Source organism: Centropristis striata, chromosome 8 (genome assembly GCF_030273125.1).
Source record: "Centropristis striata isolate RG_2023a ecotype Rhode Island chromosome 8, C.striata_1.0, whole genome shotgun sequence".
In the NCBI taxonomy this organism is placed as follows: domain Eukaryota; kingdom Metazoa; phylum Chordata; class Actinopteri; order Perciformes; family Serranidae; genus Centropristis; species Centropristis striata.
The window spans coordinates 14312991-14339876 of NC_081524.1; the positions used below are offsets into that span (position 1 = coordinate 14312991).

The 26886-nt window shown below is 43.9% G+C and overlaps 2 protein-coding genes across 3 annotated transcripts; both read left to right on the top strand.

Moving 5' to 3' along the window:
* Positions 1–4: 4 nt before the first annotated feature.
* On the top strand, positions 5–13483 carry LOC131976211 (uncharacterized). Its single transcript, XM_059339133.1, has 13 exons — positions 5–67; positions 217–247; positions 410–513; positions 625–897; positions 1036–1129; positions 1297–1364; positions 1497–1715; positions 1842–1871; positions 1975–2109; positions 2243–2305; positions 2506–2640; positions 3054–3121; positions 13063–13483. The coding sequence occupies exons 1-13, from the start codon at positions 5–7 to the stop codon at positions 13079–13081; spliced, it is 1302 nt and encodes a 433-aa protein (XP_059195116.1). The 3' UTR covers positions 13082–13483.
* On the top strand, positions 3161–11869 carry LOC131975807 (uncharacterized). Of its 2 annotated transcripts, none has more exons than XR_009394756.1 (2): positions 3161–10259; positions 10450–11869. XR_009394756.1 is itself a non-coding variant. In XM_059338578.1 (2 exons), exon 1 carries the CDS (start codon positions 3318–3320, stop codon positions 10059–10061), a length of 6744 nt encoding a protein of 2247 aa, XP_059194561.1. In that variant the 5' UTR covers positions 3161–3317; the 3' UTR covers positions 10062–10091; positions 10284–11869. The 2 variants fall into 2 exon arrangements, 1 of the variants encoding a protein (XP_059194561.1); XM_059338578.1 differs by having other exon boundaries at positions 3161–10091; positions 10284–11869.
* Positions 13484–26886: the final 13403 nt, after the last annotated feature.

Consider the following 26886-nt stretch of genomic DNA (forward strand, 5'->3'; position numbering starts at 1 on the left):
TCAGATGGCCAAGCTCCACATCCCTCTGCCGACCTCACCCTCCTGCTCCCCTTACCAGCCTGGACAGGTATTTTTATTTCTTTTACAACTAACACACACACACACACACACACACACACAGGGTATTTGCAGTACAGTGCTCCACAACTACACAAGTTCTCAGTGTACCACAAGTGTGAGTAGTGATGTAATACTTTGTCTCTGTCCCACCACCAGGTGCGTCTGCCCCCCTCTGACTTCCGTCCAGGTATGTAGCCCACTGTTTGTTTTTCATTACATGTAAATTGTATATTCTTGTTGTTTAATTGTAAACAGGTTATCCCTGAGCTTTTTACAGGTTTTATAATGTAAAGGTGTTGACTTTGTTTTAAGCAGCTTTGACAGTTTTTGTGTCTGTGCTTGCACCTAGGCCGCGGTACGGGTCGTCGCCATCGCATGCTGCTGTGGGAGAAGTCCACATTTACTGGCCGATTCCGGAAGTTGGTCATCCCAGCAGAGTCACCCGACAAGAAGGTATAATACTCTTGGATTCCATTGAGTAAAATCTGATTGTTGTAGTAATGGGAGATCTTTGCAAGTTGATTTTAAAAAAAAAAAAAAAAAAAAAAAAAATGTCTTATGCAGTTCGTCCTGCTTGTTGGTGACTCCCACCTTCGGGCCATCGCCGACGGGTTTGTGAGGATGCCAGACCAACTGCTGTCCTTTGGCGTCCTGTCCGTCCCTGGGGCGTCGGCAGTTGAGTTGCGTACTGAGGTACTGAATGCTGTGCTGCCTCGCTCACCCGAGGCAGTCTGCATTTTAGCACCCAGTAACGACTTGACTGCCAGCAGGACCATCACTGAGGCAGGGGTCGCGTTTGGTAAGCTCCTGCTGACTGCCTGTGCTATCTGGCCCAACGTGAGTATTTTTATATTGTTATTATCTTGATAATATGTTTGAATATATACTTGGTTTTGTGAGTGTAACTTTAATTTCTTTGACATTTTGAAAGGGACAATGTAATTTCTGAGAAATAACATGTTTCTCTCTCTATAGGTCTGTGTTCTGGACTTCCCTCCCCGTCTGACCGTGGAGCTGGCCCTGCAGGACCTTCTGCGCCAGGAGTACCACCGTGTGGCTGCACGTATGGGTATGTAAACAAAAAAAAGGGACAGTAACATGTATAACAGTGTTTGTTGATATAAAAGTGGCAGTGCCAAATTTCACTCCTAATTGATTTGGCTCAAAATATGTATGTATCAATGAGTCAATAATTCAATAAGTCATGATGTTGTTTTTTTTTGTATTTTACTTTAGGTGTCAGGTACGTCTCTGCCACCGACCGCTTTCCGCTGACACAACTTGACCTGTGGTGTCCTGACGGTGTAAGTACAATATGTTACACTCTAAGATGTGAAAAAATGTGATGTGCATATTTTTGGTAGATGATAGGAAAAGTTCAGGTACAGGTTTACTGTGAAATTGTCTGCTAAATCACTTTTGATCATGTTTGTCAGGTCCACCTCAGTGACGACGGGATGGTGAGGCTTGCGGAGTTGCTGCGGTGGGCCCCTTACCAGCAGCTGCTGGAGTCCACAGTCCCGAGGGCCCAGACACCTCCCAGGACGCCGCCTCCTGCCAGACGTGTCTCACCAAAAGTGGTTGTGAAGGGCGTGGTCACCGCGCCACGTCCATCCAGCCCTTTTGAGTGGACATGTGTTGGGCAGACCAAGAAGGTAATAGATTGCACCCTGTACCTGTATGGTTGAAACATTGTCAAAAGGGATGTTCTGTAAACATTTTGCATTTGTTTCTGTTAAATAGTATCAATTAAAAAAAAAAACTGGCATTTCTCATTACAGATGGACCAGCCAGCGGAGCCTGCACAGCATGTTCGTCCTGTTTATAATTTGCTTCATGTTAAACAATTAACAGATGATTATTGAGGTCTATGATTTGATGGTCAACGACTCTTTCTGTATGCTGTCTTCACAGGTGGACGTGGGGGTGCATCCAATCCCGCTAAATCCTGTGTGGTTTAGTCCGGCGATCTTGGATGTGATGGAGAAGGCCGTTCCAGCCCACCTTCCCAGTGCTGTGGAGTGCGCAGCTCGTCCGGACGGCAGGAAGGTAATGTTGATGCAAATGTCATCTTTTCATTGAGGCGTCTTTAAAAAGTGTTTCCCTCTTCCTGTTTATATTGTCTTTGAGCTAAGCCACAAATATGGTGTGAAGAAAGTCTGTATGATTTTTGTTCCACCAGAAGTCGACCGTGGAGCGCCAGGAGAGACGTGATGCCTCCAAGAGGACACCGCAGAAGCAGCAGGTTTGTCATATTATGTCTGATTATTTGAGTAATACTTGACTTATTTGGATTTGTTTGTTGTGTATTTAGAGTAGACACACTAGTAGACAAAAACATTTTTACATGTATGTCATATTTAGTGAATAATTGTTACACAGTATTAAAATACATGTTATAATTTTGTTAATGCAGTTCACACAGTTATTTATTTCTTGTTGTAGGTGGAGGCACCGCCCGTGGAGGAGTCCTCCAAGCCAGCGCCTCGCAGTCCTAGGAGAGCGGTGGTGACTGAGGAGCCTGGTGCGTCTGGCCCTGCCCAGCCACAGGAGTCCACCTTCCAGGAACGTCCCAGCCAGGTAATTTGCATCATTTAACTGCTGCACCTCTGTCTGCACTCACTCTCTCACACACACACTTTCTGACCCAGGGTTGTGAACCACTGGACTCAGTAGTTTTATTTTTAATACTTAAATATATTTTGCTGCTAATACTTATGTGCCTTTTTTATTTATTCAGTATTTGCCATGCAGGACTTTTACTTGTAATGGAGCATTTTTACATTGTTGTCTTGGTACTTGGATGTTAATACTTTCTCCACACACTGCTATATGTTGGAGGCATGTAAGGTATGTTAAAGAATATAAGATTAATGATGATGATGAATGAAACGAATTGATTAATGATGAGATTGATAATGATTGAACTGTCACTTATAAAGAAAAATGATATATCATGATAAAAATGACAACATTCCTTAAAATAATTTCAGGATCCTGCCGTCGGTCCGAGCCATCGCACTCAATCGGTGAGGGCGTCGCATTCCCAGAAGGATAAGAGGTATGGAACCTTTTCTCGCAATCACCAATGTACTTGCATGGCTCTCACCTTTCTTGCCTACCACCATGAGGGGGTTGATTTTGACAGGGTCTCACTTGATAGAGTACTTCAACAGGGGAATGCACTCTATGAAGGTATCAAACAGCAGCTTCTGTTGGACAAAAGGTTCCAAAGCAACCACTTGACCATAGAGGAGATGCCAAAACAGGTTTTTACTGTTTCAAACACCTACGATGTTCTCTTGGACATGTCGGACTTGAGAGTTGGTTTCTTGAATGTCGTCGATGGAAGTCCTCGAAGCAGAAGAGGAATGTGCCTTGCTGAACAACTGGAGAGCCTCTCTCAAGGTGTCAGCTGTGCTTTTCTCATTGTCACTCCTGAGTGCATTGCAGTGTTTCGTGACAGGTTCGGACACTACGGGTTGTTTGATTCCCACTCAAGGTCTGCAAGAGGTTTGCCTCACCATGATGGAAAGGCGATCATGCTGACTTTCTCTAATTTGAGTGACATGGTTGATCATTTGCTTGTGCTTTTTAAAGACCGTGGTTCTTATGGCAGCTATGAGTTCATGCCAGTTTCCTTTGTAAGTGACCACAGTGTCAGTGAGATGCCTGGGCAGTCAGAGGATGTGACCATCAGGCAACCTACAACAGCAGTACCAGAAGTGAAAATCTTTGAGGAAGCCTATAACAGACAGCCAAAAAATCTGGACTTGAGTCAGCGAGTCAACACAACAAAGTGCACAACAAAAACGGAGACGGATTTTTCCAGACTGACCAAAGAGAGGCGAAGAAAGGCTATGCGTAGAGAAACTGGGGGCAAAAAGCAAAATGTACCACTAGGAGATGACACAAGCAGCACTAAAAGAGTGCAACATGAAAAGGAGAAATATGCCAGCAGTTTAAAGTTTCGGCTGACAAAAGTGCAGGCAATGAAGAATAAGTATGCGAAAGAACGTCATCACCGCAAACTAAAGAAGCAGTACATCAAAAGAAGATACAACATGGATCCTGATTTTCAGAGAAAACAAAAACAGTACCTGAAGGAGAGGTGCAGCAGCAATCCTGATTTAAGAAGCAAACGGAAAATTCAAATGCAAAAGTACTTGAGGGACAGGTACAGCACCGATTCGAATTTCAAATGCAAACAAAAGGACTACATGAAGGACAGGTACCGTGCTGATCTGGATTTCAAATGCAAACAAAAGGACTACATGAAGGACTACATCAAGGACAGGTACCGTGCTGATCTGGATTTCAAATGCAAACAAAAGGACTACGTCAAGGACAGGTACAGCACTGATCTGGATTTTCAGAGTCAACAGAAAAAGTATGTGAGAGAAAAATATCGCAACAACCCAGACTTCAGACTGCATCACCTACAACACTGCAGTCGCAACAGAAGGGACAGACTGGCTAAAAATGCTGCACTTCGTATTCGCTACAAGTTGCAGTGTGCACTCAGGATCAAGAGGAAATACATGGACATCGTAAACCACCGCCAGGAAACTCCACACCCTGTGGTCAACCCTGTGATGGAAGAAGCCATATCTACATTCCGGGAAAGGATTCGACATGGGCCCACACATGTCTGCACAGTGTGTCACAGAGCTCTGTTCCCCAATCAGGTAAGGCATTGCAACAGAGCCAAATATGTCAAAAACATTTGCGTGGTGGCTGCTTGCTTGACAGGTAAGTATGTCCACGTATGTGACACTGAATGCTCAGCCCCATGCACCGTTCCACAAGACAGGATGCGTGAATGGATCTGCCACACCTGTCACAGCCACTTGTCTAGAGGAAGAATGCCGTCCATGGCAGCTGCGAACAACCTGGAGCTTGCACCCATTCCCCCGGAGCTCGAAGACCTGAATGTGCTGGAGAGACAATTGATTGCAAAGATTTTACCGTTTGCGAAGATAGTTGCCTTGCCCAAAGGACGTCAAAGAGCAGTACACGGAGCAGTTGTGTGTGTACCATCAGAGCTGGAAGCCACAGTCAATGCTCTTCCGAGGCCGAGCGCCGAAGCCCAGCTGTTACAAGTAAAGTTGAAGCGCAACATCAAATACAAGGGCTATCAGCACTTCTTCACAGTCAACATGAAGAATGTGCTAGCAGGGCTAAGGATACTGAAAGAGACTCACTCAGAATACACCAACATTGAGATAGATGACTGCGCTGAATTTGAAAGTCTCGAAGACCTGCCAGTTGACGAAGAGGAACCACAGGAAGCCCCAGATGCTGCACAGCCCGAGGAGCAGAAGAGCAGAAGAGGAGAAGAAGACATGGAACCCGTTGCAGGCACATCTCGTGAAAAGCAGCCCAAGGATGTGGACAAGGATAAGGAAAAGGAGGACCTCAGGCCTGGTCTGGCCTTGGACACGTGCATGCAGCCTCCTGACATAGCGCAGGAGGTTCTGTCATATGGGGATGGCATATTTAGCATTGCTCCTGCCCAAGGAAACAAACCCGTCGGTTTCTTTGCCATTCCGAAGCTTGAAGCCATGGCCTTTCCTGTTCAGTTCCCAACTGGAGAGAACACCTTGGATGAGCGCAGAAGAATCCTTCTGTCCCCAAGCGCTTACTTCAACACAAGGCTTCTCTGTGTGGATATCCGGTTTGCAAGGGACCAGAGTTACCTGTTTTTTTCACAATTTGTAACGGAAACCCACATGGCTAGGAACAGCATGTCCATTCAAACGCGCAAGGGGAAAAAATTCACCAAAGATGGGAGGAAAATTTCTAACAAGATGCTTCAGGACAAAGACGAGCTGGAACAACTAATCCAAACGAAGGAGGCGACCCGTTTCATGCAACCCCTCAGAGGCACTCCAGCGTACTGGGAGAAAACGCTACGAGATCTTCACGCCATGGTCAGACAGTTGGGCAAGCCGACGTTTTTCATCACCTTTTCCGCCGCGGAAATGAGATGGCCTGAAGTCATTAACATAATCAAAGCTCAACAAGGAGAGGAAGGGGACTTCTCACAGCTGGACTGGAATGAGAAATGCGAGATTCTCCACAGCAATCCTGTAACTGTGATGCGCCTGTTTGAGAAGCGAGTGGACGCGCTCATGACAGATCTGCTCCTGTCACCTGCACAACCCATCGGTCCAGTGGAAGATTACTTTTATCGGGTGGAGTTTCAAGCCAGAGGAAGTCCACATATTCATATGCTAGTTTGGATAAAAGATGCCCCCGAGATAGAGGATCCTGAGTGCTGCCCAGAAGTCGTCAACTTCATCGACCGTTACATATGCTGCCAGATGCCTGATGAGGAATCGGACCCAGAGCTCCACAAAATAGTGTCTGAGGTTCAAGTTCACAGCCGCAACCACTCCAAAACATGCAGGAAAGGTAATGTATCATGCCGATTTGGTTTTCCAAAACTGCCCATGGAAAAAACGATAATCGCCTGTGCACCCTGGGAGGCTGATGATGATGATGATGATGATGAGAAGAAAGATGATGCCAAGAAAAAAGACCAAGACTGTGGAAAAAACGATGTTGATGGACAGAAAAAATGTGGGGAAAAATCCAAGGATTCCAGGAAGAGTCAGAAGAAGTCACAGAAGAAATTCATAGCAAAGCAGCAACGGATCGCCAAGGAAAAGCTGAAACCGGTGAGAGACCTTCTCATGGACCCAAATGCCTCTTTTAAGGACCTGACGGAATTGTTGGAGAAATGTAACATGCTCCATGAAGAATACAGATACAACGTTGGATGCCTCACCACTGGAATGGTGGTCGTCAACAAGCGTGACCCCAAGGACTGCTGGGTCAATGGATACAACCCCGATCTGCTGCGAGCGTGGAACGCCAACATGGACATCCAGTACGTTATTGACGATTTCAGTTGCATCATGTACATGATGTCATATGTCTCCAAGCCGGAGCATGAGATGACAGAGTTCCTTAACTCTGTCGTTCAGGAAGTACGGAAATCGGACGTCAACAAACAGGATGAGATGAACCAGATTATGCAGGCGTACGCAAAACATCGAGAGGTCAGCGCTCAGGAGTCTGTGGCAAGGGTATGCAGCCTACCACTGAAAAAGTGCTCACGTTCGGTTATTTTCATACAGACTGATGAGGACGGTATGAGAATGAGTCACCCGATGAGCAGGCTGCAGAACATGGCTGCAGACGAAGAGGACGTATGGATGTCAGGATTGCCGGAGAAATACGCGATGAGGCCTGATGCACGCCAGTTTGAGTACATGTGTCTGGCTGAATTTGCGTCGGAGTACAGGGTCCTCTACGGCCGGCAACGTGAATCAGCTAATGCCATTCCCCTCCAGAAGGACCACGGATTTATCCAGAAGAGGACATCGGGAAAACCTGCCATCATCCGATTTACTCGTTTCTCAGAGAAGAAACATCCCGAAAAGTTTTACAGACGGCTCCTAAAACTGTACTGCCCACACAGAGAAGATGCCGATCTGAAGACGGAACGCCACCCGACCTACGAAGCATATTATAAAAGTGGCTGTCTGGGGCAATTGCCAGTGAAAGGGTACGTCGACTTTAACAGGAAGCGCTATGAAGGAGAAGGGAAGAAAATCGACAAAGCCATCGAACGGCTTCAAAAGGAGGGACCCGTCATCAACGCGTGGAACAGTTTTGCACCGGAGGTTGAATTGGATCGTTTGGAGTGTGTCGCCCAGCGAGAAGCCATAAGCCGTGACGAGGAGGAACAAGAGCAGCTTCCAGATTTTCAACTCCAAGGTGGGAGCAGTGGAGCCATGCCAGGAATCCAGGCGCCGGAATTGAGCCCCGACTTCGTGAGGAACATGTTTCGAAGCCTCAACGAGACGCAATCGTCTGCCTTCTACGCCATCCGCGAATGGTGTTGGAAACGCGTCTGGGGTAAGTATCCTGAACCATTTTTTTACTTCATCTCTGGGGGAGCTGGTTGTGGCAAGTCCCATCTGATCAAGTGTGCGTATCAAGAGGCCACCAAGATTCTGCGCCAACTTCCCAGGTTCCGCAATGAAGGCGACATGTCTCAGCCTTCAGTGCTGTTGGCAGCGTTTACTGGCACCGCCGCTTTTAACATCTCTGGCAAAACACTGCACTCACTGTTGAAGCTGCCGAGAAGTCTGAAACCTCCGTATCAAGGACTCGGAAACACACTGGATGACGTGAGGGCAGCACTGTCCAATGCGGAGATCTTGATCATCGACGAAATATCCATGGTATCTAAGGAGCTCTTTTCTTATGTCCACTGGAGATTCCAGCAAATCAAAGGAAACAGGAGACCATTTGGAGGGATGTCTGTCCTTGCAGTTGGAGACTTCTATCAATTGCCGCCCCTTGGTAGAGCCAAACCACTATGCGTCTTGGAGGATGATGTGCTCAACCTCTGGCAAGATTTCAAGTTGGTCAACCTGACGGAGATAATGCGGCAGAAAGACGATCGCACTTTTGCAGAGCTCTTGAACAGGATTAGAACCAGGAATAAGAAGGATCCTCTCAGCGCAGATGATGAAGCTCTGCTCGCACAGGCCGTCGTGGAAGTTGGAGATTGTCCGTCCGACGCCCTTCATATCTTTGCCACCAACAAAGAGGTCGACGAGCACAACGTTGCAACTTTAACCGCCTTAAAGTTACAAGTTGTAAACATTCCAGCACAGGACTACACAAAAGATCTGCGAACCGGAGAAATGGAATTGGCGACTGGTCTCATGAAAGGCAATAAAAGGGATTTACCTGACAACCTGCAAGCAGCACAAGGAGCACGAGTCATGGTGATCAGGAATCTCGATATTGAGGACGGGATGGTAAACGGCACTTTTGGAACAATCGGCAATATTGTCACCACCACCGAACACGGACAGACCGTGGTCAAGGTCATCGGACTCGAATTGGATAATCACAAGGCAGGCCAGAAATTCCGCAAGAAGATTCAAGGGGCAGAGGATAACTTGGTGTACGTGGAAAGGTTCGAGGAAAGCATGAGCAGAAGAGGGGTGGTTCGACGGCAGTTTCCAATGAAGCTGGCCTTCGGCTGTACAGCTCATAAAGTGCAAGGAATGACTGTGGATTCTGCTGTGGTGTCCTTAAAGCGCATTTTTGAACCCGGAATGGCCTATGTCGCCCTGAGCAGGACGACCTCACTTCAAGGACTAAGGATCATAAACTATGAAGAACAGAAGATCTATGCCGACCCTAAAATCACCACAGCAATGGAGACTATGAGTCACGCCTCGTTCGAGAGTGCAAGACCGCTGTTGCACTATGTCAAAACCGCAGACCACACCGGTCCAACTTTAAAAATAGTCCATCATAATTGTCAGGGACTTCCGTCGCACATGGATGACATCAGGACCCACCATGAATTCAGACTTGCCGATGTCCTGTGCATCACTGAATCCCATCTGTCGGGATCATTTGTTTCTCCAGACTTCCAGCTGGAGGGATATGAGATGTTTGCGCGCAACAGAAATGTCTCATATTCAAACAGAGCGGATATGGCTATGAAAGATGGAGGTGGAGTTGCGGTGTATTACAGGAACAGTCTGCAAGCAGAGTCCAGGAGGTACTTTCAAAATGTGCCCGACCTTGAATTCGCCGTCGTCAAGGTTGAGGGCCCTGTCAGAGCATTGATAGCCACTGTGTACAGACCACCAAATATCCATCTTGACATGTTTCTTCAAAACATGCAAAGCCTCTTGGACTCTTTAGAGATGATGGGTTGCCAGCCTGTAGTGGTTTGTGGAGACTTTAATGAAGACTTGCTTTCCAAAGGGAAGAAAGCCATACAGGAGTTGTTTCTGTCCAGAGGCTATAGCCAGCTTGTTTCCACTGCAACGACCGAAAAGCAGACACTGATTGATCATATTTACATATCGCAACCAGAATGTTGCCTTCAATCAGGTGTGCTGCAATCGTATTACAGTTATCATGATCCAGTGTACTGCGTTTTGACTTCACCTTAAGCGGTAGGTATGTTGTTGCATTCGGAAAAGGTGGCCAGCCCAGATGAAAAGGTAGGTATATGGTAAGTATTTTCATTGAAATGTCGTCCTTGATATCTGGATGCCTATGGTGAATATGGCCTAGGGTCCAACTCATGGTGGTTTTGGTTGAGAAAGGTTTCCTCTTGTGGTCTTTATTGTGTAAAAGAGTCCTGGTAGGTATGTTGTTGCATTCGGTAAAAGGTGGCCAGCCCAGATGAAAAGGTAGGTATATGGTAAGTATTTTCATTGAAATGTCGTCCTTGGTATCTGGATGCCTATGGTGAATATGGCCTGGGGTCCAACTCATTGTGGTTTTGGTTGAGAAAAGTTTCCTCTTGTGGTCTTTATTGTGTAAGAGTCCTGGTAGGTATGTTGTTGCATTCTGAAAAGGTGACCAGCCCAGATGAAAAGGTAGGTATACGGTAGGTATATGGTAAGTATTTTCATTGAAATGTCGTCCTTGGTATCTGGATGCCTATGGTGAATATGGCCTGGGGTCCAACTCATGGTGGTTTTGCTTGAGAAAGGTTTCTTCTTGTGGTCTTTATTGTGTAAAAGAGTCCTTGTAGGTATGTTGTTGCAATCGGAAAAGGTGACCAGCCCAGATGAAAAGGTAGGTATACGGTAGGTATATGGTAAGTATTTTCATTGAAATGTCGTCCTTGGTATCTGGATGCCTATGGTGAATATGGCCTGGGGTCCAACTCATGGTGGTTTTGGTTGAGAAAGATTTTACTCTTGTGGTCTTTATTGTGTAAAAGAGTCCTGGTAGGTATGTTGTTGCTCTGGAAAAGGTGACCAGCCTAGATGAAAAGGAAGGTATACGGTAGGTATATGGTAAGTATTTTCATTGGAATGTCGTCCTTGGTATCTGGATGCCAATGGTGAATATGGCCTGGGGTCCAACTCATGGTGGTTTTGGTTGAGAAAGGTTTCCTCTTGTGGTCTTTATTGTGTAAAATAGTCCTTGTAGGTATGTTGTTGCATTCTGAAAAGGTGACCAGCCCAGATGAAAAGGTAGGTATACAGTAGGTATATGGTAAGTATTTTCATCTCCCGAGCACCCACTCTCTGTTATCGGTCTGTGTGTATATCTGTCATCTGTTTTTGTCTGTGTGTGTGTGTGTGAGAGCGAGTGCGTCTGTCTGGGTGTGTGTGAGTGAGTGTGTCTCTGATTGTGTGTCTGTGTGAGAGTGTGTCTGTCTGTGTGTGAGTGACTGTTTCTGTCTGTGATTGTGTGTCTGAGTGAGAGTGAGTCTGTGTCTGTCTGTCTGTGTGTGTGTGTGTGTGTGTGTGTGAGAGAGCGAGTGCGTCTGTCTGGGTGTGTGTGTGAGTGAGTGTGTCTGTGATTGTGTGTCTGTGTGAGAGTATGTGTGTCTGTCTGTGTGTGTGAGTGACTGTTTCTGTCTGTGTGTCTGTCTGTGTGTGAGTGACTGTTTCTGTCTGTGATTGTGTGTCTGAGTGAGAGTGAGTCTGTGTCTGTCTGTCTGTCTGAGTGTGTGTGTGTGTGTGTGTGTGTGTGTGAGAGCGAGTGCGTCTGTCTGGGTGTGTGTGTGTGAGTGTGTCTGTGATTGTGTGTCTGTGTGAGAGTATGTGTGTCTGTCTGTGTGTGTGAGTGAGTGACTGTTTCTGTCTGTGTGTCTGTCTGTGTGTGAGTGACAGTTTCTGTCTGTGATTGTGTGTCTGAGTGAGAGTGAGTCTGTGTCTGTCTGTCTGAGTGTGTGTGTGTGTGTGTGTGTGTGTGTGTGTGTGAGAGCAAGTGTGTGTGAGAGTGTCTGTCTGTGATTGTGTGTGTCTGTGAGACTAGTGTGTGTGTGTGTGTGTGTCTGTGAGACTTGTGTGTGTGTGTGTGTGTGTGTGAGAGCGTGTGCGTCTGTCAGGGTGTGTGTGTGAGCGAGTGCGTCTGTGTCTGGGTGTGTGTGAGTGAGTGTGTCTGTGATTGTGTGTCTGTGTGAGAGTGTGTGTGTCTGTCTGTCTGAGTGTGTGTGTGTGTGTGTGTGTGTGTGTGTGTGTGTGAGTGACTGTTTCTGTCTGTGTGTCTGTCTATGTGTGAGTGACTGTTTCTGTCTGTGATTGTGTGTCTGAGTGAGAGTGAGTCTGTGTCTGTCTGTCTGAGTGTGTGTGTGTGTGTGTGTGTGTCTGTCTGTATGTGTGAGTGACTGTTTCTGTCTGTGTGTCTGTCTGTGTGTGAGTGACTGTTTCTGTCTGTGATTGTGTGTCTGAGTGAGAGTGAGTCTGTGTCTGTCTGAGTGTGTGTGTGTGAGCAAGTGTGTGTGAGAGTGTCTGTCTGTGATTGTGTGTGTCCGTGAGACTAGTGTGTGTGTGTGTGTGTGTGTGTGTTTGTACACACTGTTGTGTGCTAACACAGGGTATGTGTGAAGCGTCTAGTGCAGTAGTGCAGTGCTTAGAGCTAGTGCATTGTTGCTGCATTGTGCTGCTCTCTGCTTACTGCTTCTGCCGCTGGCTAGCCTTCTGAATGGAGGGTGAAAAGAAGAAGCTGACTTTGTTAGCTTCCTCCTGCCAGTACAAAGCCTCTCCACTACCAAGACTCCTGCAGTGCCTCCCCGGGGCCACACACGGGAACTGGGTACCTCACGGTCCCAGGCTAAACCGCAGGGGATCTCGGAGCCGCAGTGGGCCCCAGAGACACAGCATCAGGTCCACCACTGTGTGGATAAACCCTTGTGCCTGTCATCCACTGTCCCAGCCATGTCATCACCCACTTTAGCTCCAAGCCTTCGAGATTTATCCACTTTCCTCCATACATTAACATCATACTCCCACAGTTTTTACTCGACATGTATAGGACATGCATAGTCTCTCTCTCTCTCTCTCTCTCTCTCTCTCTCTCTCTCTCTCTCTCTCTCTCTCTCTCTCTCTCACACACACATGACTTGTATGTACCAATTCAAGGCCAGGGGCCCAGGTGGAGACTGATACTGACAAACACTAGACAAGATACAGTAGTTTCCTTCCACAGGGCAGAGACCGGAAGCTGAAGCACCAAGAGGCTAGGACTAGCCTGCGTGCCAACGTAATGGGCGGGCTGAGTCTAAACCATGGTGCTGCCCCAACAGTTTTTGCCCAATCAGAAAGTTGCACATTCATATTATAAAACTCTGTGTAAAAGTAAGTTAGGCATCCTTTTCTGGGAGGTGGTTACAACTAACCTGTGATTTCTGAACAGAGATGGTCGATGTACATCATTTACTCTTTCATTATTGTCTTAAATAAATAGTCAAAAGGATTTTACTCTCCTCTCATCTGTTCTGCAAAAAAACGAACTCTAACAGTGTGCATGAACTCTTCAAGAAAACAAACACAATCCTCTATCAAGTATGTCATCACAATCATCCGGCAGTAGTCCCGTGGCACTCCAAAATTTCCCTGGAATTTTGTTTCTAGTTCTTATTTTTATTCTTACGTTTCTTCCGTGTCATTTTTCGGTCGACTACTCCTCCCAGAGTTTTGGCCGCACATACACAAAAAAGGTATCAAATCGACCGGCTCGCCCATGACAAGTGTGCTATGACTTTTAGAAGGGTTTCGAGAAACGGTTTTCAAATTATTGGGCAAAAACACGTCAAAAAATCCCCCCAATGTAACCCTATGGAGAGTCTAGAGTGGGGAAGTCATCAAACAGAGTGTAGAGGGAGAGAAAGAATTGTCAAAAAATAAATTTGAAAACTGCGCTCCAGGCCGCAAATTTCACTCTACAGAAATAATTTATACATAGAAACGTAGGAAAATTTGTCCTCTCACTCACAATCCTCTGGTAAAGCTGTCAGAGTTATAGTTTGGGCGCAGGACGCACAGATGCTCAAACAAAATGCACCAACTGCCGCATCGGCTCCCATATTAAAAATGAAGGAAGATTTCTCAAAAAAAAAATTTAACAGTTTTTTTAAATCGCTCTAACAAAGCTATTTTTTCATCTTTCTTAAAAAAAAACATATGTAGATGTTGAGGAAGAACTCAGGACGCTCAAAGTGAAGTCGGATCAATGATAGGTATTATGGTTTTGCCAAAAATGCTTTCTGTTCGAGGCCAGAATTTTCAGTTTGTCCACCTCTGTCTACAGAACTGTCTCAACAGCAGTTAATTTCAGTTGATTGCTCTGCTCTTATTGGTCGACTCCACCTGGCCACGTGGTTGCTTAGCTACCAAAGCCTCCCCCCTCACCCTCATAGATATATATAAGAAAGGCTAGATGGCTCGAGGCGGAGTCACCAGCGTCCGTACACGGCGGCCATCTTACCACAGGCAGCTCGCCCACTCTTAACATCAGTCATGGTGCACGTAGCATTTAAATAACCATAGTTTGCTTAATTTGAACCGATTTTCAAACGGTTTGGTTTGTTATAAACCTCAGAGTTGTTATTTTCAATATAAATATGTCTAAATAAATGTGTGTAAATATGCCTTCCTGTATATCCATATACATAAACACACACACACACACACACACATGTCTGGATACGGACAGGCCGGGGTGGGTAATCGGGAGAATCGGGAGAGTTCCCGGTGGGCCGCTTCACTTTTGGGCCGGCCGATAATTTATTTATTTATTTATTTGACATTTTTCACGTTAGTCCATCTCCTCTTAAAGTACGCTAAACACGTTTTGCATTCTGACACCGCAGCCTCAGCATGGGTTGTACCATGCGAGGGAGTTCTCCCCTCCCAAATAAAGTTGGTTGGGTCCATAGCCGTCTTTCCAAAAAAAGTTTTCTCAGGTAGGCTACCGATAGCTGGGCCAGCCCTATCTCAACGATACACGTCGGGGAGGATGGATGGGAGGAAGAGGCCAGGAGGGCTGAAAAAACCAGGTTGAAGAAAAGAAAGGCATTGGAGGAGGATGCTGCCAAATGTGCCAAGCTTACACATTTATTTTCGAGAGGACAAACACAAGTGGCAACTGGTAAAGAGAGACATAGGCTTAATGCAACGTAACTGTTCGGCTAACGTGGTTAATATCGTTGAAGCGTTGTCAACCTATTCGCAAGCAAAATATTGAATTGAATTAAAATATACGCCTTTTTATATCACCTGATATATGGCGATTCATAGACTTTGCAAATATTATGAAAATATTGATAACAAAACTCAAACTTGATCTGTGTAGGCTATGCAGTGAAATGATTTTTTCTTTGTAGCTTCTGAGCAGCAGATAAGCCAGTCTCCTGCTGCAATGAGGAGGCCATGACTACAGGGACAGGTAGAGAAGATAACAGAGTAAACAATATGAATTAAAGTTATTTAATGTAAGAAATAGTGTAGCTACTGTGAGTTGAACTGTAAACAGTAGTTCAATATGCATCTTTATTGAAGAGTGGGATATGTTTCAAATGCTTTATTTATTTTATGCTTTTGTTAATTTATCAACCTACTGTATCCTTGTGGAATAGTGAAATATTTTTTGTTAACTTCTCATCTTAAGTGGATTATTATTTAACCTTTACATTATCTGTTGAACCATGGTATTAATAAAAAAAAAACTACAGGATAGTAAGAGCTGAACTGTTGCTTCATTTATCCAATTTCCACTACCATGGAAAAAGTGGTTCCCGGGCTGAAAAGTGGCCCCACTCCGGCCCTGGATACGGATATACATGTACCTTTCTTTATATCCGTTCTGTGAGATATATATGTGTGTGTGTGTGTGTGTGTGTGTGTGTGTGTATACATATATATGTATGTGTGTGTTTATGTATATGGATATACAGGAAGGCATAAGACATATTTATAATGAAAATAAATACATATATGTTAATTTTATGTGTCATTATTGTTATTATAAAAGAAATATTACTAACATAATATACATGGAATGATTAAATGTTTTATAAATGATTTAATATAGGCTAACTCCCTTGTGTGTGTAGGCCTATAGCTATTACTCTACCTATCTGCTTAATGTTTTTTTATGAAAGTCCATGGTTAAAATTATTCTTCAGTATGCAGGCACATAACCACAACTCTGAGGTTTATAACAAACCAAACCGTTTGAAAATCGGTTCAAATTAAGCAAACTATGGTTATTTAAATGCTACGTGCACCATGACTGATGTTAAGAGTGGGCGAGCTGCCTGTGGTAAGATGGCCGCCGTGTACGGACGTCGGTCTCCGTTGGCTAACAGCGAGCGTGAGCCATCTAGTGTTTATATATATATCTATGCTCACCCTCCCTCCTCCAACACAGACATTCTAACTGATAACTGTCAGTTTACTCTAAGTGAACAGACCTAATAACTTGACCATACATTGTCCAATCTTCCTCAAACTTGCCAAGCATGATGATGGTTCATCACTGACCACTTATACATAACAATATTTCATAAATTCCCGCCCTTTTTGATTAGCCACGCCCCCTTTCATAACTAATGAACCGTTTGTCCTAGAAACTTGTATAAGGTGTCAGATTACTCGGCATGAAGTCCCTGTTTAACTGGTGGTTGATAACCCCGCCCCTTTTGATTAGCCACGCCCCCTTTCATAACTAATGAACCGTTTCTCCTAGATACTTGTATGAGGTGTCTGTGAACTCAGGACAGAGTCCCTTTTTAACTGCTGATTCAAGCCACGCCCCCTTTGAGTGACCACGCCCCCTTTTACTAACTTGTGAACCGTTTGTCCTACAGACTTGTATGAGGTGTCTGTGAACTCAGGACAGAGTCCCAGTTTGACTGTTGATTTGAGCCACGAGAATGACGGTCCAGAGGCAAGCACACAATCAAAATTTCTTTAGAAATTTTCTAGTTATAGATTATTCTTCCGTAAAAACTTTGGCGCGTAACTAGTCTCGCAGCTTTGAGAAATCGCGAAAAGTAAAAACGTCAAAAGTTGCGGCCTAATCGGGAATCGTGTGGAATGACTTTTATTAGCGATCGGCGCGCACGTTTTCGCACAACGTGCACAAACGTGCACTTTTCGGCCCATCCGGAACGCATTGCGCAAACTTTGGGGCCTCACCATTCGCAAACCGTTGCTCGTAAAATTCCGAACCGATTTAGAAAGTTGTAGGGCCTGAATTTAACTCTAGTCCTGTGAAATTTCAGAGCGATTGCACGTATAGTTTTCGCACGAAGTGCGAAAACATTTCCATTTTTCCAAACTAATGGGGACGGCGATTTTCCCATGTGTGTGTATTGCGCGGAATGTTCAGAAACTACAGCGGTGATGTCATCACGCAGAGTGTAGAGGGAGAGAAGGAATTGTCAGAAAATAAATTTGAAAACTGCGCTCCAGGCCGCAAAATCCACCCTACAGAAATAATTTATACATAGAAACGTAGGAAAATTTGTCTTCTCACTCACAATCCTCTGGTAAAGCTGTCAGTGTTTTAGTTTGGGCGCAGGACACAGAGAAGTGCCACCAAAACGCAACAACAGCCCCATTGAGTCCCATATTAAAAACACACGAGGATTTTTGAAATAATCAGATTTTACCATTTTTTTAGATCGCTCTAACAAAGCTATTTTTTCATTTTTCTTAAAAAAAAATATATGTAGATGTTCAGGAAGAACTCAGGATGCTCAAAGTGAAGTCATATCAGTGATAGGTATTATGGTTTTTCCGAAAATGCTTTCTGTTCGAGGCCAGTATTTTCAGTTGGTCCACCTCTGGCTGCTCACTTTAGCAAAGCATTGTCAGTGACAGTTAGTTTCTGTTGATTGCTCTGCTCTGATTGGTCGACTCCACCTGGCCACGTGGTTGCTTAGCTACCAAAGCCCGCTCCCCCTCCCTCTCCCCTCCTCCAACACAGACATTTTAACTGAAAACAGTTAACTCTTTTAACTTGACCATACATTGTCCAATCTGCCTCAAACTTGTCATACATGATGATGGCTCATCACTGATTGTCTACATAACAATATTTCATAAATTCCCGCCCTTTTTGATTAGCCACGCCCCCTTTCTTAACTAATGAACCGTTTGTCCTAGAAATTTGTATGAGGTGTCAGATTACTCAGCATGGCGTCCCTGTTTAACTGGTGATTGATAACCCCGCCCCTTTTGATAGGCCACGCCCCTTTTACTAACTAGTGAACCGTTTGTCCTACAGACTTGTATGAGGTGTCTGTGAACTCAGGACAGAGTCCCTGTTTGACTGGTCATTGAAGCCACGCCCCCTTTGAGTAGCCACGCCCCTTTTTACTAACTAGTGAACCGTTTGTCCTACAGACTTGTATGAGGTGTCTGTGAATTCAGGACAGAGTCCCTGTTTAACTGCTGATTTAAACCACGAGAATCATCCGGCAGTAGTCCCGTGGCACTCCAAAATTTCCCTGGAATTTTGTTTCTAGTTTTGTGTGCTTTTCTTGCAAAAGCACACTAATTGTTATTCCGTGGGCTTATTATATTTATTTTTATTCTTCCGTTTCTTCCGTGTCATTTTTCGGTCGACTACTCCTCCCAGAGTTTTGGTCGCACATACACAAAAAAGGTATCAAACCGACCGGCTCGTCCATGACAAGTGTGCTATGACTTTTATAAGGGTTTCGACAAACGGTTTTCAAATTATTGGGCAAAAACACATCAGAAAATCCCCCCAATGTAACCCTATGGAGAGTCTAGAGTGGTGATGAAATCAAACAGAGTGTAGAGGGAGAGAACGAATTGTCAAAAAATACATTTGAAAACTGCGCTCCAGGCCGCAAATTTCACTCTACAGAAATAATTTATAGATAGAAACGTAGGAAAATTTGTCCTCTCACTCACAATCCTCTGGTAAAGCTGTCAGAGTTATAGTTTGGGCGCAGGACGCACAGATGCTCAAACAAAATGCACCAACTGCCGCATCGGCTCCCATATTAAAAATAAAGGAAGATTTCTCAAAAAAAAAATTTAACAGTTTTTTAAAATCGCTCTAACAAAGCTATTTTTTCATTTTTATTAAAAAAAAACATATGTAGATGTTCAGGAAGAACTCAGGACGCTCAAAGTGAAGTCGGATCAATGATAGGTATTATGGTTTTGCCAAAAATGCTTTCTGTTCGAGGCCAGAATTTCAAGTTTGTCGACCTCTGTCTGCGGAACTGTCTCCATCGTCAGTTAATTTCAGTTGATTGCTCTGCTCTGATTGGTCGACTCCACCTGGCCACGTGGTTGCTTAGCTACCAAAGCCCCCCCCTCCTCCAACACAGACATTCTAACTGATAACTGTCAGTTTACTCTAAGTAAACAGACATGGCTTTCTTCATAAAACACAAGACCTTATAACTTGACCATACATTGTCCAATCTGCCTCAAACTTGTCATGCATGATGATGGTTCATCACTTTTCAGTTCTACATAACAATAATTCATAAATTCCCGCCCTTTTTATTAGCCACGCCCCCTTTTACTAACTAGTGAACCGTTTGTCCTAGAGACTTGTATGAGGTGTGAGTGTACTCAGCAGAAAGTCCCTGTTTAATCCGTGCCCCTTTTGATAAGCCACGAGAGTCACAGTCCAGAGGCAAGCACACAATCAAAATTTCTTTAGGAATTTTCTAGTTAGTGCCACGGCTGAGCAGCGAGGCACTCATCTTCACTGCAAGCAGTGAGGATGAGTGCCTCGTGCGAAGCACGAGGCATCTCTTATTATTGCTCATGTTTATTATTTATTATAGATTATTCTTCCGTAAAAACTTTGGCGCGTAACTAGTCCCACAGCTTTGAGAAATCGCAAAAAGTAAAAACGTCAAAAGTTGAGCCCTAATCGGGAATCGTGTGGAATGACTTTTATTAGCGATCGGCGCGCACGTTTTCGCACAACGTGCACAAACGTGCACTTTTCGGCCCATCCGGAACGCATTGCGCAAACTTTGGGGCCTCACCATTCGCAAACCGTTGCTCGTAAAATTCCGAACCGATTTAGAAAGTTGTAGGGCCTGAATTTAACTCTAGTCCTGTGAAATTTCAGAGCGATTGCACGTATAGTTTTCGCACGAAGTGCGAAAACATTTCCATTTTTCCAAACTAATGGGGACGGCGATTTTCCCATGTGTGTGTATTGCGCGGAATGTTCAGAATCTAGACTGGTGATGTCATCAAGCAGAGTGTAGAGGCAGAGAAGGAGTTGTCACAAAATAAATTTGAAAACTGCGCTCCAGGCCGCAAATTTCACTCTACAGAAATAATTTATACATAGAAACGTAGGAAAATTTGTGGTCTCACTCACAATCCTCTGGTAAAGCTGTCAGAGTTTTAGTTTGGGCGCAGGACACAGAGAAGTGCCACCAAAACGCATCAACTGCCCCATTGAGTCCCATATTAAAAACACGTGAGGATTTTTGAAAAAATCAGATTTAAGAGTTTTTTTAGATCGCTCTAACAAAGCTATTTTTTCATTTTTCTTAAAAAAAAATATATGTAGATGTTCAGGAAGAACTCAGGACGCTCAAAGTGAAGTCGGATCACTGATAGGTATTATGGTTTTGCCGGAAATGCTTTCTGTTCGAGGCCAGAATTTTCAGTTTGTCCACCTCTGGCTGCTCACTTTAGCAAAGCATTGTCAGTGACAGTTAGTTTCTGTTGATTGCTCTGCTCTGATTGGTCGACTCCACCTGGCCACGTGGTTGCTTAGCTACCAAAGCTTCCCCCCTCCCTCTCCCCTCCTCCAACACAGACATTTTAACTGAAAACAGTTAACTCTTTTAACTTGACCATACATTGTCCAATCTGCCTCAAACTTGTCATACATGATGATGGCTCATCACTGATTGTCTTCATAACAATATTTCATAAATTCCCGCCCCTTTTGATTAGCCACGCCCCCTTTTACTAACTAATGAACCGTTTGTCCTACAGACTTGTATGAAGTGTCTGTGAACTCAGGACAGAGTCCCTGTTTAATTGCTGATTGAAGCCACGCCCCCATTGAGTAACCACGCCCCCTTTTACTAACTTGTGAACCGGTTGTCCTACAGACTTGTATGAGATGTCTGTGAACTCAGGACAGAGCCCCTGTTTTACTGGTGATTGAAGCCACGCCCCTTTTAGTAGCCACGCCCCTTTTTACTAACTAGTGAACCGTTTGTGCTACAGACTTGTATGAGGTGTCTGTGAACTCAGGATGGAGCCCCTGTTTTACTGGTGATTGAAGGCACGCCCCCTTGAGTAGCCACGCCCCTTTTTACTAACTTGTGAACCGTTTGTCGTACAGACTCGTATGAGGTGTCTGTGAACTCAGGACAGAGTCCCTGTGTGAATGGTGATTAAAGCCACGCCCCCTTTGAGTAGCCACGCCCCTTTTTACTAACTACTGAACCGTTTGTCCTACAAACTTGTATGAGGTGTCTGTGAACTCAGGACAGAGTCCCTGTTTAACTGCTGATTTAAACCACGAGAATCATCCGGCAGTAGCCCCGTGGCACTCCAAAATTTCCCTGGAATTTTGTTTCTAGTTATTATTATTATATATAGATTATTCTTCCGTAAAAACTTTGGCGCGTAACTAGTCCCGCAGCTTTGAGAAATCGCGAAAAGTAAAAACGTCAAAAGTTGCGCCCTAATCGGGAATCGTGTGGAATGACTTTTTTTAGCGATCGCCGTGCACGTTTTCGCACAACGTGCACAAACGTGCACTTTTCGGCCCATCCGGAACGCATTGCGCAAACTTTGGGGCCTCACCATTCGCAAACCGTTGCTCGTAAAATTCCGAACCAATTTAGAAAGTTGTAGGGCCTGAATTTAACTCTAGTCCTGTGAAATTTCAAAGCGATTGCACGTATAGTTTTCGCACGAAGTGCGAAAACATTTCCATTTTTCCAAACTAATGGGGACGGCGATTTTCCCATGTGTGTGTATTGCGCGGAATGTTCAGAATCTAGACTGGTGATGTCATCAAGCAGAGTGTAGAGGCAGAGAAGGAGTTGTCACAAAATAAATTTGAAAACTGCGCTCCAGGCCGCAAATTTCACTCTACAGAAATAATTTATACATAGAAACGTAGGAAAATTTGTGGTCTCACTCACAATCCTCTGGTAAAGCTGTCAGAGTTTTAGTTTGGGCGCAGGACACAGAGAAGTGCCACCAAAACGCAACAACTGCCCCATTGAGTCCCATATTAAAAACACAGGCGGATTTTTGAAATAATCAGATTTAAGAGTTTTTTTAGATCGCTCTAACAAAGCTATTTTTTCATTTTTCTTAAAAAAAAATATATGTAGATGTTCAGGAAGAACTCAGGACGCTCAAAGTGAAGTCGGATCAGTGATAGGTATTATGGTTTTGCCGAAAATGCTTTCTGTTCGAGGCCAGAATTTTCAGTTTGTCCACCTCTGGCTGCTCACTTTAGCAAAGCATTGTCAGTGACAGTTAGTTTCTGTTGATTGCTCTGCTCTGATTGGTCGACTCCACCTGGCCACGTGGTTGCTTAGCTACCAAAGCTTCCCCCCTCCCTCTCCCCTCCTCCAACACAGACATTTTAACTGAAAACAGTTAACTCTTTTAACTTGACCATACATTGTCCAATCTGCCTCAAACTTGTCATACATGATGATGGCTCATCACTGATTGTCTTCATAACAATATTTCATAAATTCCCGCCCCTTTTGATTAGCCACGCCCCCTTTTACTAACTAATGAACCGTTTGTCCTACAGACTTGTATGAAGTGTCTGTGAACTCAGGACAGAGTCCCTGTTTAATTGCTGATTGAAGCCACGCCCCCATTGAGTAACCACGCCCCCTTTTACTAACTTGTGAACCGGTTGTCCTACAGACTTGTATGAGATGTCTGTGAACTCAGGACAGAGCCCCTGTTTTACTGGTGATTGAAGCCACGCCCCTTTTAGTAGCCACGCCCCTTTTTACTAACTAGTGAACCGTTTGTGCTACAGACTTGTATGAGGTGTCTGTGAACTCAGGATGGAGCCCCTGTTTTACTGGTGATTGAAGGCACGCCCCCTTGAGTAGCCACGCCCCTTTTTACTAACTTGTGAACCGTTTGTCGTACAGACTCGTATGAGGTGTCTGTGAACTCAGGACAGAGTCCCTGTGTGAATGGTGATTAAAGCCACGCCCCCTTTGAGTAGCCACGCCCCTTTTTACTAACTACTGAACCGTTTGTCCTACAAACTTGTATGAGGTGTCTGTGAACTCAGGACAGAGTCCCTGTTTAACTGCTGATTTAAACCACGAGAATCATCCGGCAGTAGCCCCGTGGCACTCCAAAATTTCCCTGGAATTTTGTTTCTAGTTCTTATTTTTAATCTTCCGTTTCTTCCGTGGTGTTTTTTCGGTCGACTACTCCTCCCAGAGTTTTGGTCACACATACACAAAAAAGGTATGAAATCGACCGGCTCGCCCATGACAAGTGTGCTATGACTTTTATAAGGGTTTCGACAAACGGTTTTCAAATTATTGGGCAAAAACACGTCAAAAAATCCCCCCAATGTTACCCTATGGAGAGTCTAGAGTGGAGAAGTCATCAAACAGAGTGTAGAGGGAGAGAACGAATTGTCAAAAAATAAATTTGAAAACTGCGCTCCAGGCCGCAAATTTCACTCTACAGAAATAATTTATACATAGAAACGTAGGAAAATTTGTCCTTTCACTCACAATCCTCTGGTAAAGCTGTCAGAGTTATAGTTTGGGCGTAGGACGCACAGATGCACAAACAAAACGCACCAACCGCCTCATTGGCTCCCATATTAAAAATGCAGGAAGATTTCTCAAAATTAAAAATTTAACAGTTTTTTAAAATCGCTCTAACAAAGCTATTTTTTCATTTTTCTTAAAAAAAAATATATGTAGACGTTGAGGAAGAACTCAGGACGCTCAAAGTGAAGTCGGATCAATGATAGGTATTATGGTTTTGCCAAAAATGCTTTCTGTTCGAGGCCAGAATTTTCAGTTTGTCCACCTCTGTCTGCGGAAGCAGCAGTTAATTTCAGTTGATTGCTCTGCTCTGATTGGTCGACTCCACCTGGCCACGTGGTTGCTTAGCTACCAAAGCCTCCCCCCTCCCCCCTCCCTCCTCCAACACAGACATTCTAACTGATAACTGTCAGTTTACTCTAAGTAAACAGACCTAATAACTTGACCATACATTGTCCAATCTTCCTCAAACTTGTCAAGCATGATGATGGTTCATCACTGACCACTTATACATAACAATGTTTCATAAATTCCCGCCCTTTTTATTAGCCACGCCCCCTTTTACTAACTAGTGAACCGTTTGTCCTAGAGACTTGTATGAGGTGTCAGTGCACTCAGCAGAAAGTCCCTGTTTAATCCCTGCCCCTTTTGATAAGCCACGAGAGTCACGGTCCAAAGGCAAGCACACAATCAAAATTTCTTTAGAAATTTTCTAGTTATTCTTCCGTTTCTTCCGTGTCATTTTTCGGTCGACTACTCCTCCCAGAGTTTTGGTCGCACATACACAAAAAAGGTATCAAATCGACCGGCTCGCCCATGACAAGTGTGCTATGACTTTTATAAGGGTTTCGACAAATGGTTTTCAAATTATTGGGCAAAAACACGTCAAAAAATCCCCCCAATGTAACCCTATGGAGAGTCTAGAGTGGGGAAGTCATCAAACAGAGTGTAGAGGGAGAGAAAGAATTGTCAAAAAATAAATTTGAAAACTGCGCTCCAGGCCGCAAATTTCACTCTACAGAAATAATTTATACATAGAAACGTAGGAAAATTTGTCCTCTCACTCACAATCCTCTGGTAAAGCTGTCAGAGTTATAGTTTGGGCGCAGGACGCACAGATGCTCAAACAAAATGCACCAACTGCCGCATCGGCTCCCATATTAAAAATGAAGGAAGATTTCTCAAAAAAAAAAATTAACAGTTTTTTAAAATCGCTCTAACAAAGCTATTTTTTCATTTTTCTTAAAAAAAAACATATGTAGATGTTCAGGAAGAACTCAGGACGCTCAAAGTGAAGTCGGATCAATGATAGGTATTATGGTTTTGCCGAAAATGCTTTCTGTTCGAGGCCAGAATTTCAAGTTTGTCGACCTCTGTCTGCTCACTTTGATGGAATTGTCTCCATCGTCAGTTAATTTCAGTTGATTGCTCTGCTCTGATTGGTCGACTCCACCTGGCCACGTGGTTGCTTAGCTACCAAAGCCCCCCCCTCCTCCAACACAGACATTCTAACTGATAACTGTCAGTTTACTCTAAGTAAACAGACATGGCTTTCTTCATAAAACACGAGACCTTATAACTTGACCATACATTGTCCAATCTGCCTCAAACTTGTCATGCATGATGATGGTTCATCACTTTTCAGTTCTACATAACAATAATTCATAAATTCCCGCCCTTTTTATTAGCCACGCCCCCTTTTACTAACTAATGAACCGTTTGTCCTAGAAACTTGTATAAGATGTCAGATTACTCAGCATAGAGTCCGTTTAACTGGTGATTGATAACCCCGCCCCTTTTGATAAGCCACGCCCATTTTACTAACTAGTGAACCGTTTGTCCTAGAGACTTGTATGAGGTGTGAGTGTACTCAGCAGAAAGTCCCTGTTTAATCCGTGCCCCTTTTGATAAGCCACGAGAGTCACGGTCCAGAGGCAAGCACACAATCAAAATTTCTTTAGGAATTTTCTAGTTTCTGTAATATGTCTATATTGCCCCTTTTGTTAATTGTAACGGTGCACTTTGCTAATAAAGCTGACTTTAGAGGGTGAAAATAATCCCCTTTTTGGCCGTACCCAAAAGGAGGAACTGCTGTGTTTATCCCTGCTATGCCAGATAAAAAAAGAGGAGGAGATAGTATGTATGGCCATTAAATAAACCAAGGTAAGACGAGGGGGAGTACTACACACTTGTGAGAGTGAAATTTTAGCCGTCTGGCTGTCACGATGATCTTTTATTAATGAGTTGTACAGATGTCTGTAATTCTACACTTTTTTGCCACCAGCAGCTCCTAAAAGTTTCCAATAATCTCCATCCAGCTACAGTGTTTGTGTCCTGTTCTTGTCCCATTGAAAAATGTTACTCATGTTCTAGGTCATTGCCATAACCACTTCCAGTTCAGTGATTTCAAGCCTGACCCTTTTATTTTTTCCTAATATTAACCCTCTATGGTACGGTGTTGTCCTATTTATGGCCTGTCAAATTTCTACAATGCCACTTTAAAAAAAGAGGAAAGAGTATAGGGACAGTTTTGCCATTTTGCGCCACAAAAAATCACTCAAAACATCATTTCCTAGCCCTTTTCCATCTGGAAAAAAAATAGTCCTACTAATAGGTGAGTAAACCTTCATTTTTGATAGTTTCATACACTTAGACTGTTCCAGACATTCATTTTAATGCATCGTTGGTTCAATGGTACAATGTTGCCTACAGGCAACATTCAGACAAGAAACCGGTTAAAAAAGTTCCTTTTATAATGTTTTTAAATTTAAAATGTTTTGTATTGTACCCTGTTGAAGCTACTGAATCTTTTACACATGTTTATTAAATAAATGATGTTAAAATTAATTTTAAAAACTTTCTTTTTCACTTTATGGTAAAATATTGCCTATGGGCAATAAACCCCAAAAACTTCCACAAAAAAAAAAGAATTATAACATTTCTTCAGGTTATGTTTATTTAGTCTATTTTTAGACAAAAAAAACCCCACTCCAAACATTCTTTTCCTAACTGGCATCATAATGCGTACCATAGAGCAGCTATTCTCAACCTTGGGGTCCCGACCCCAATTGGGGTTGCGAGATGGTTTCTGGGGGTCGCCAAATCATTTTGGAAGTCAGCTCTGTCTCCACTGTGTTAAAGTATTCATGTGTTTTAGTCTTTTTGGTCGTTTAATGTCTTTTTTTGGCCATTTTGTGTTTTTTTTAGTCATTTTGTGT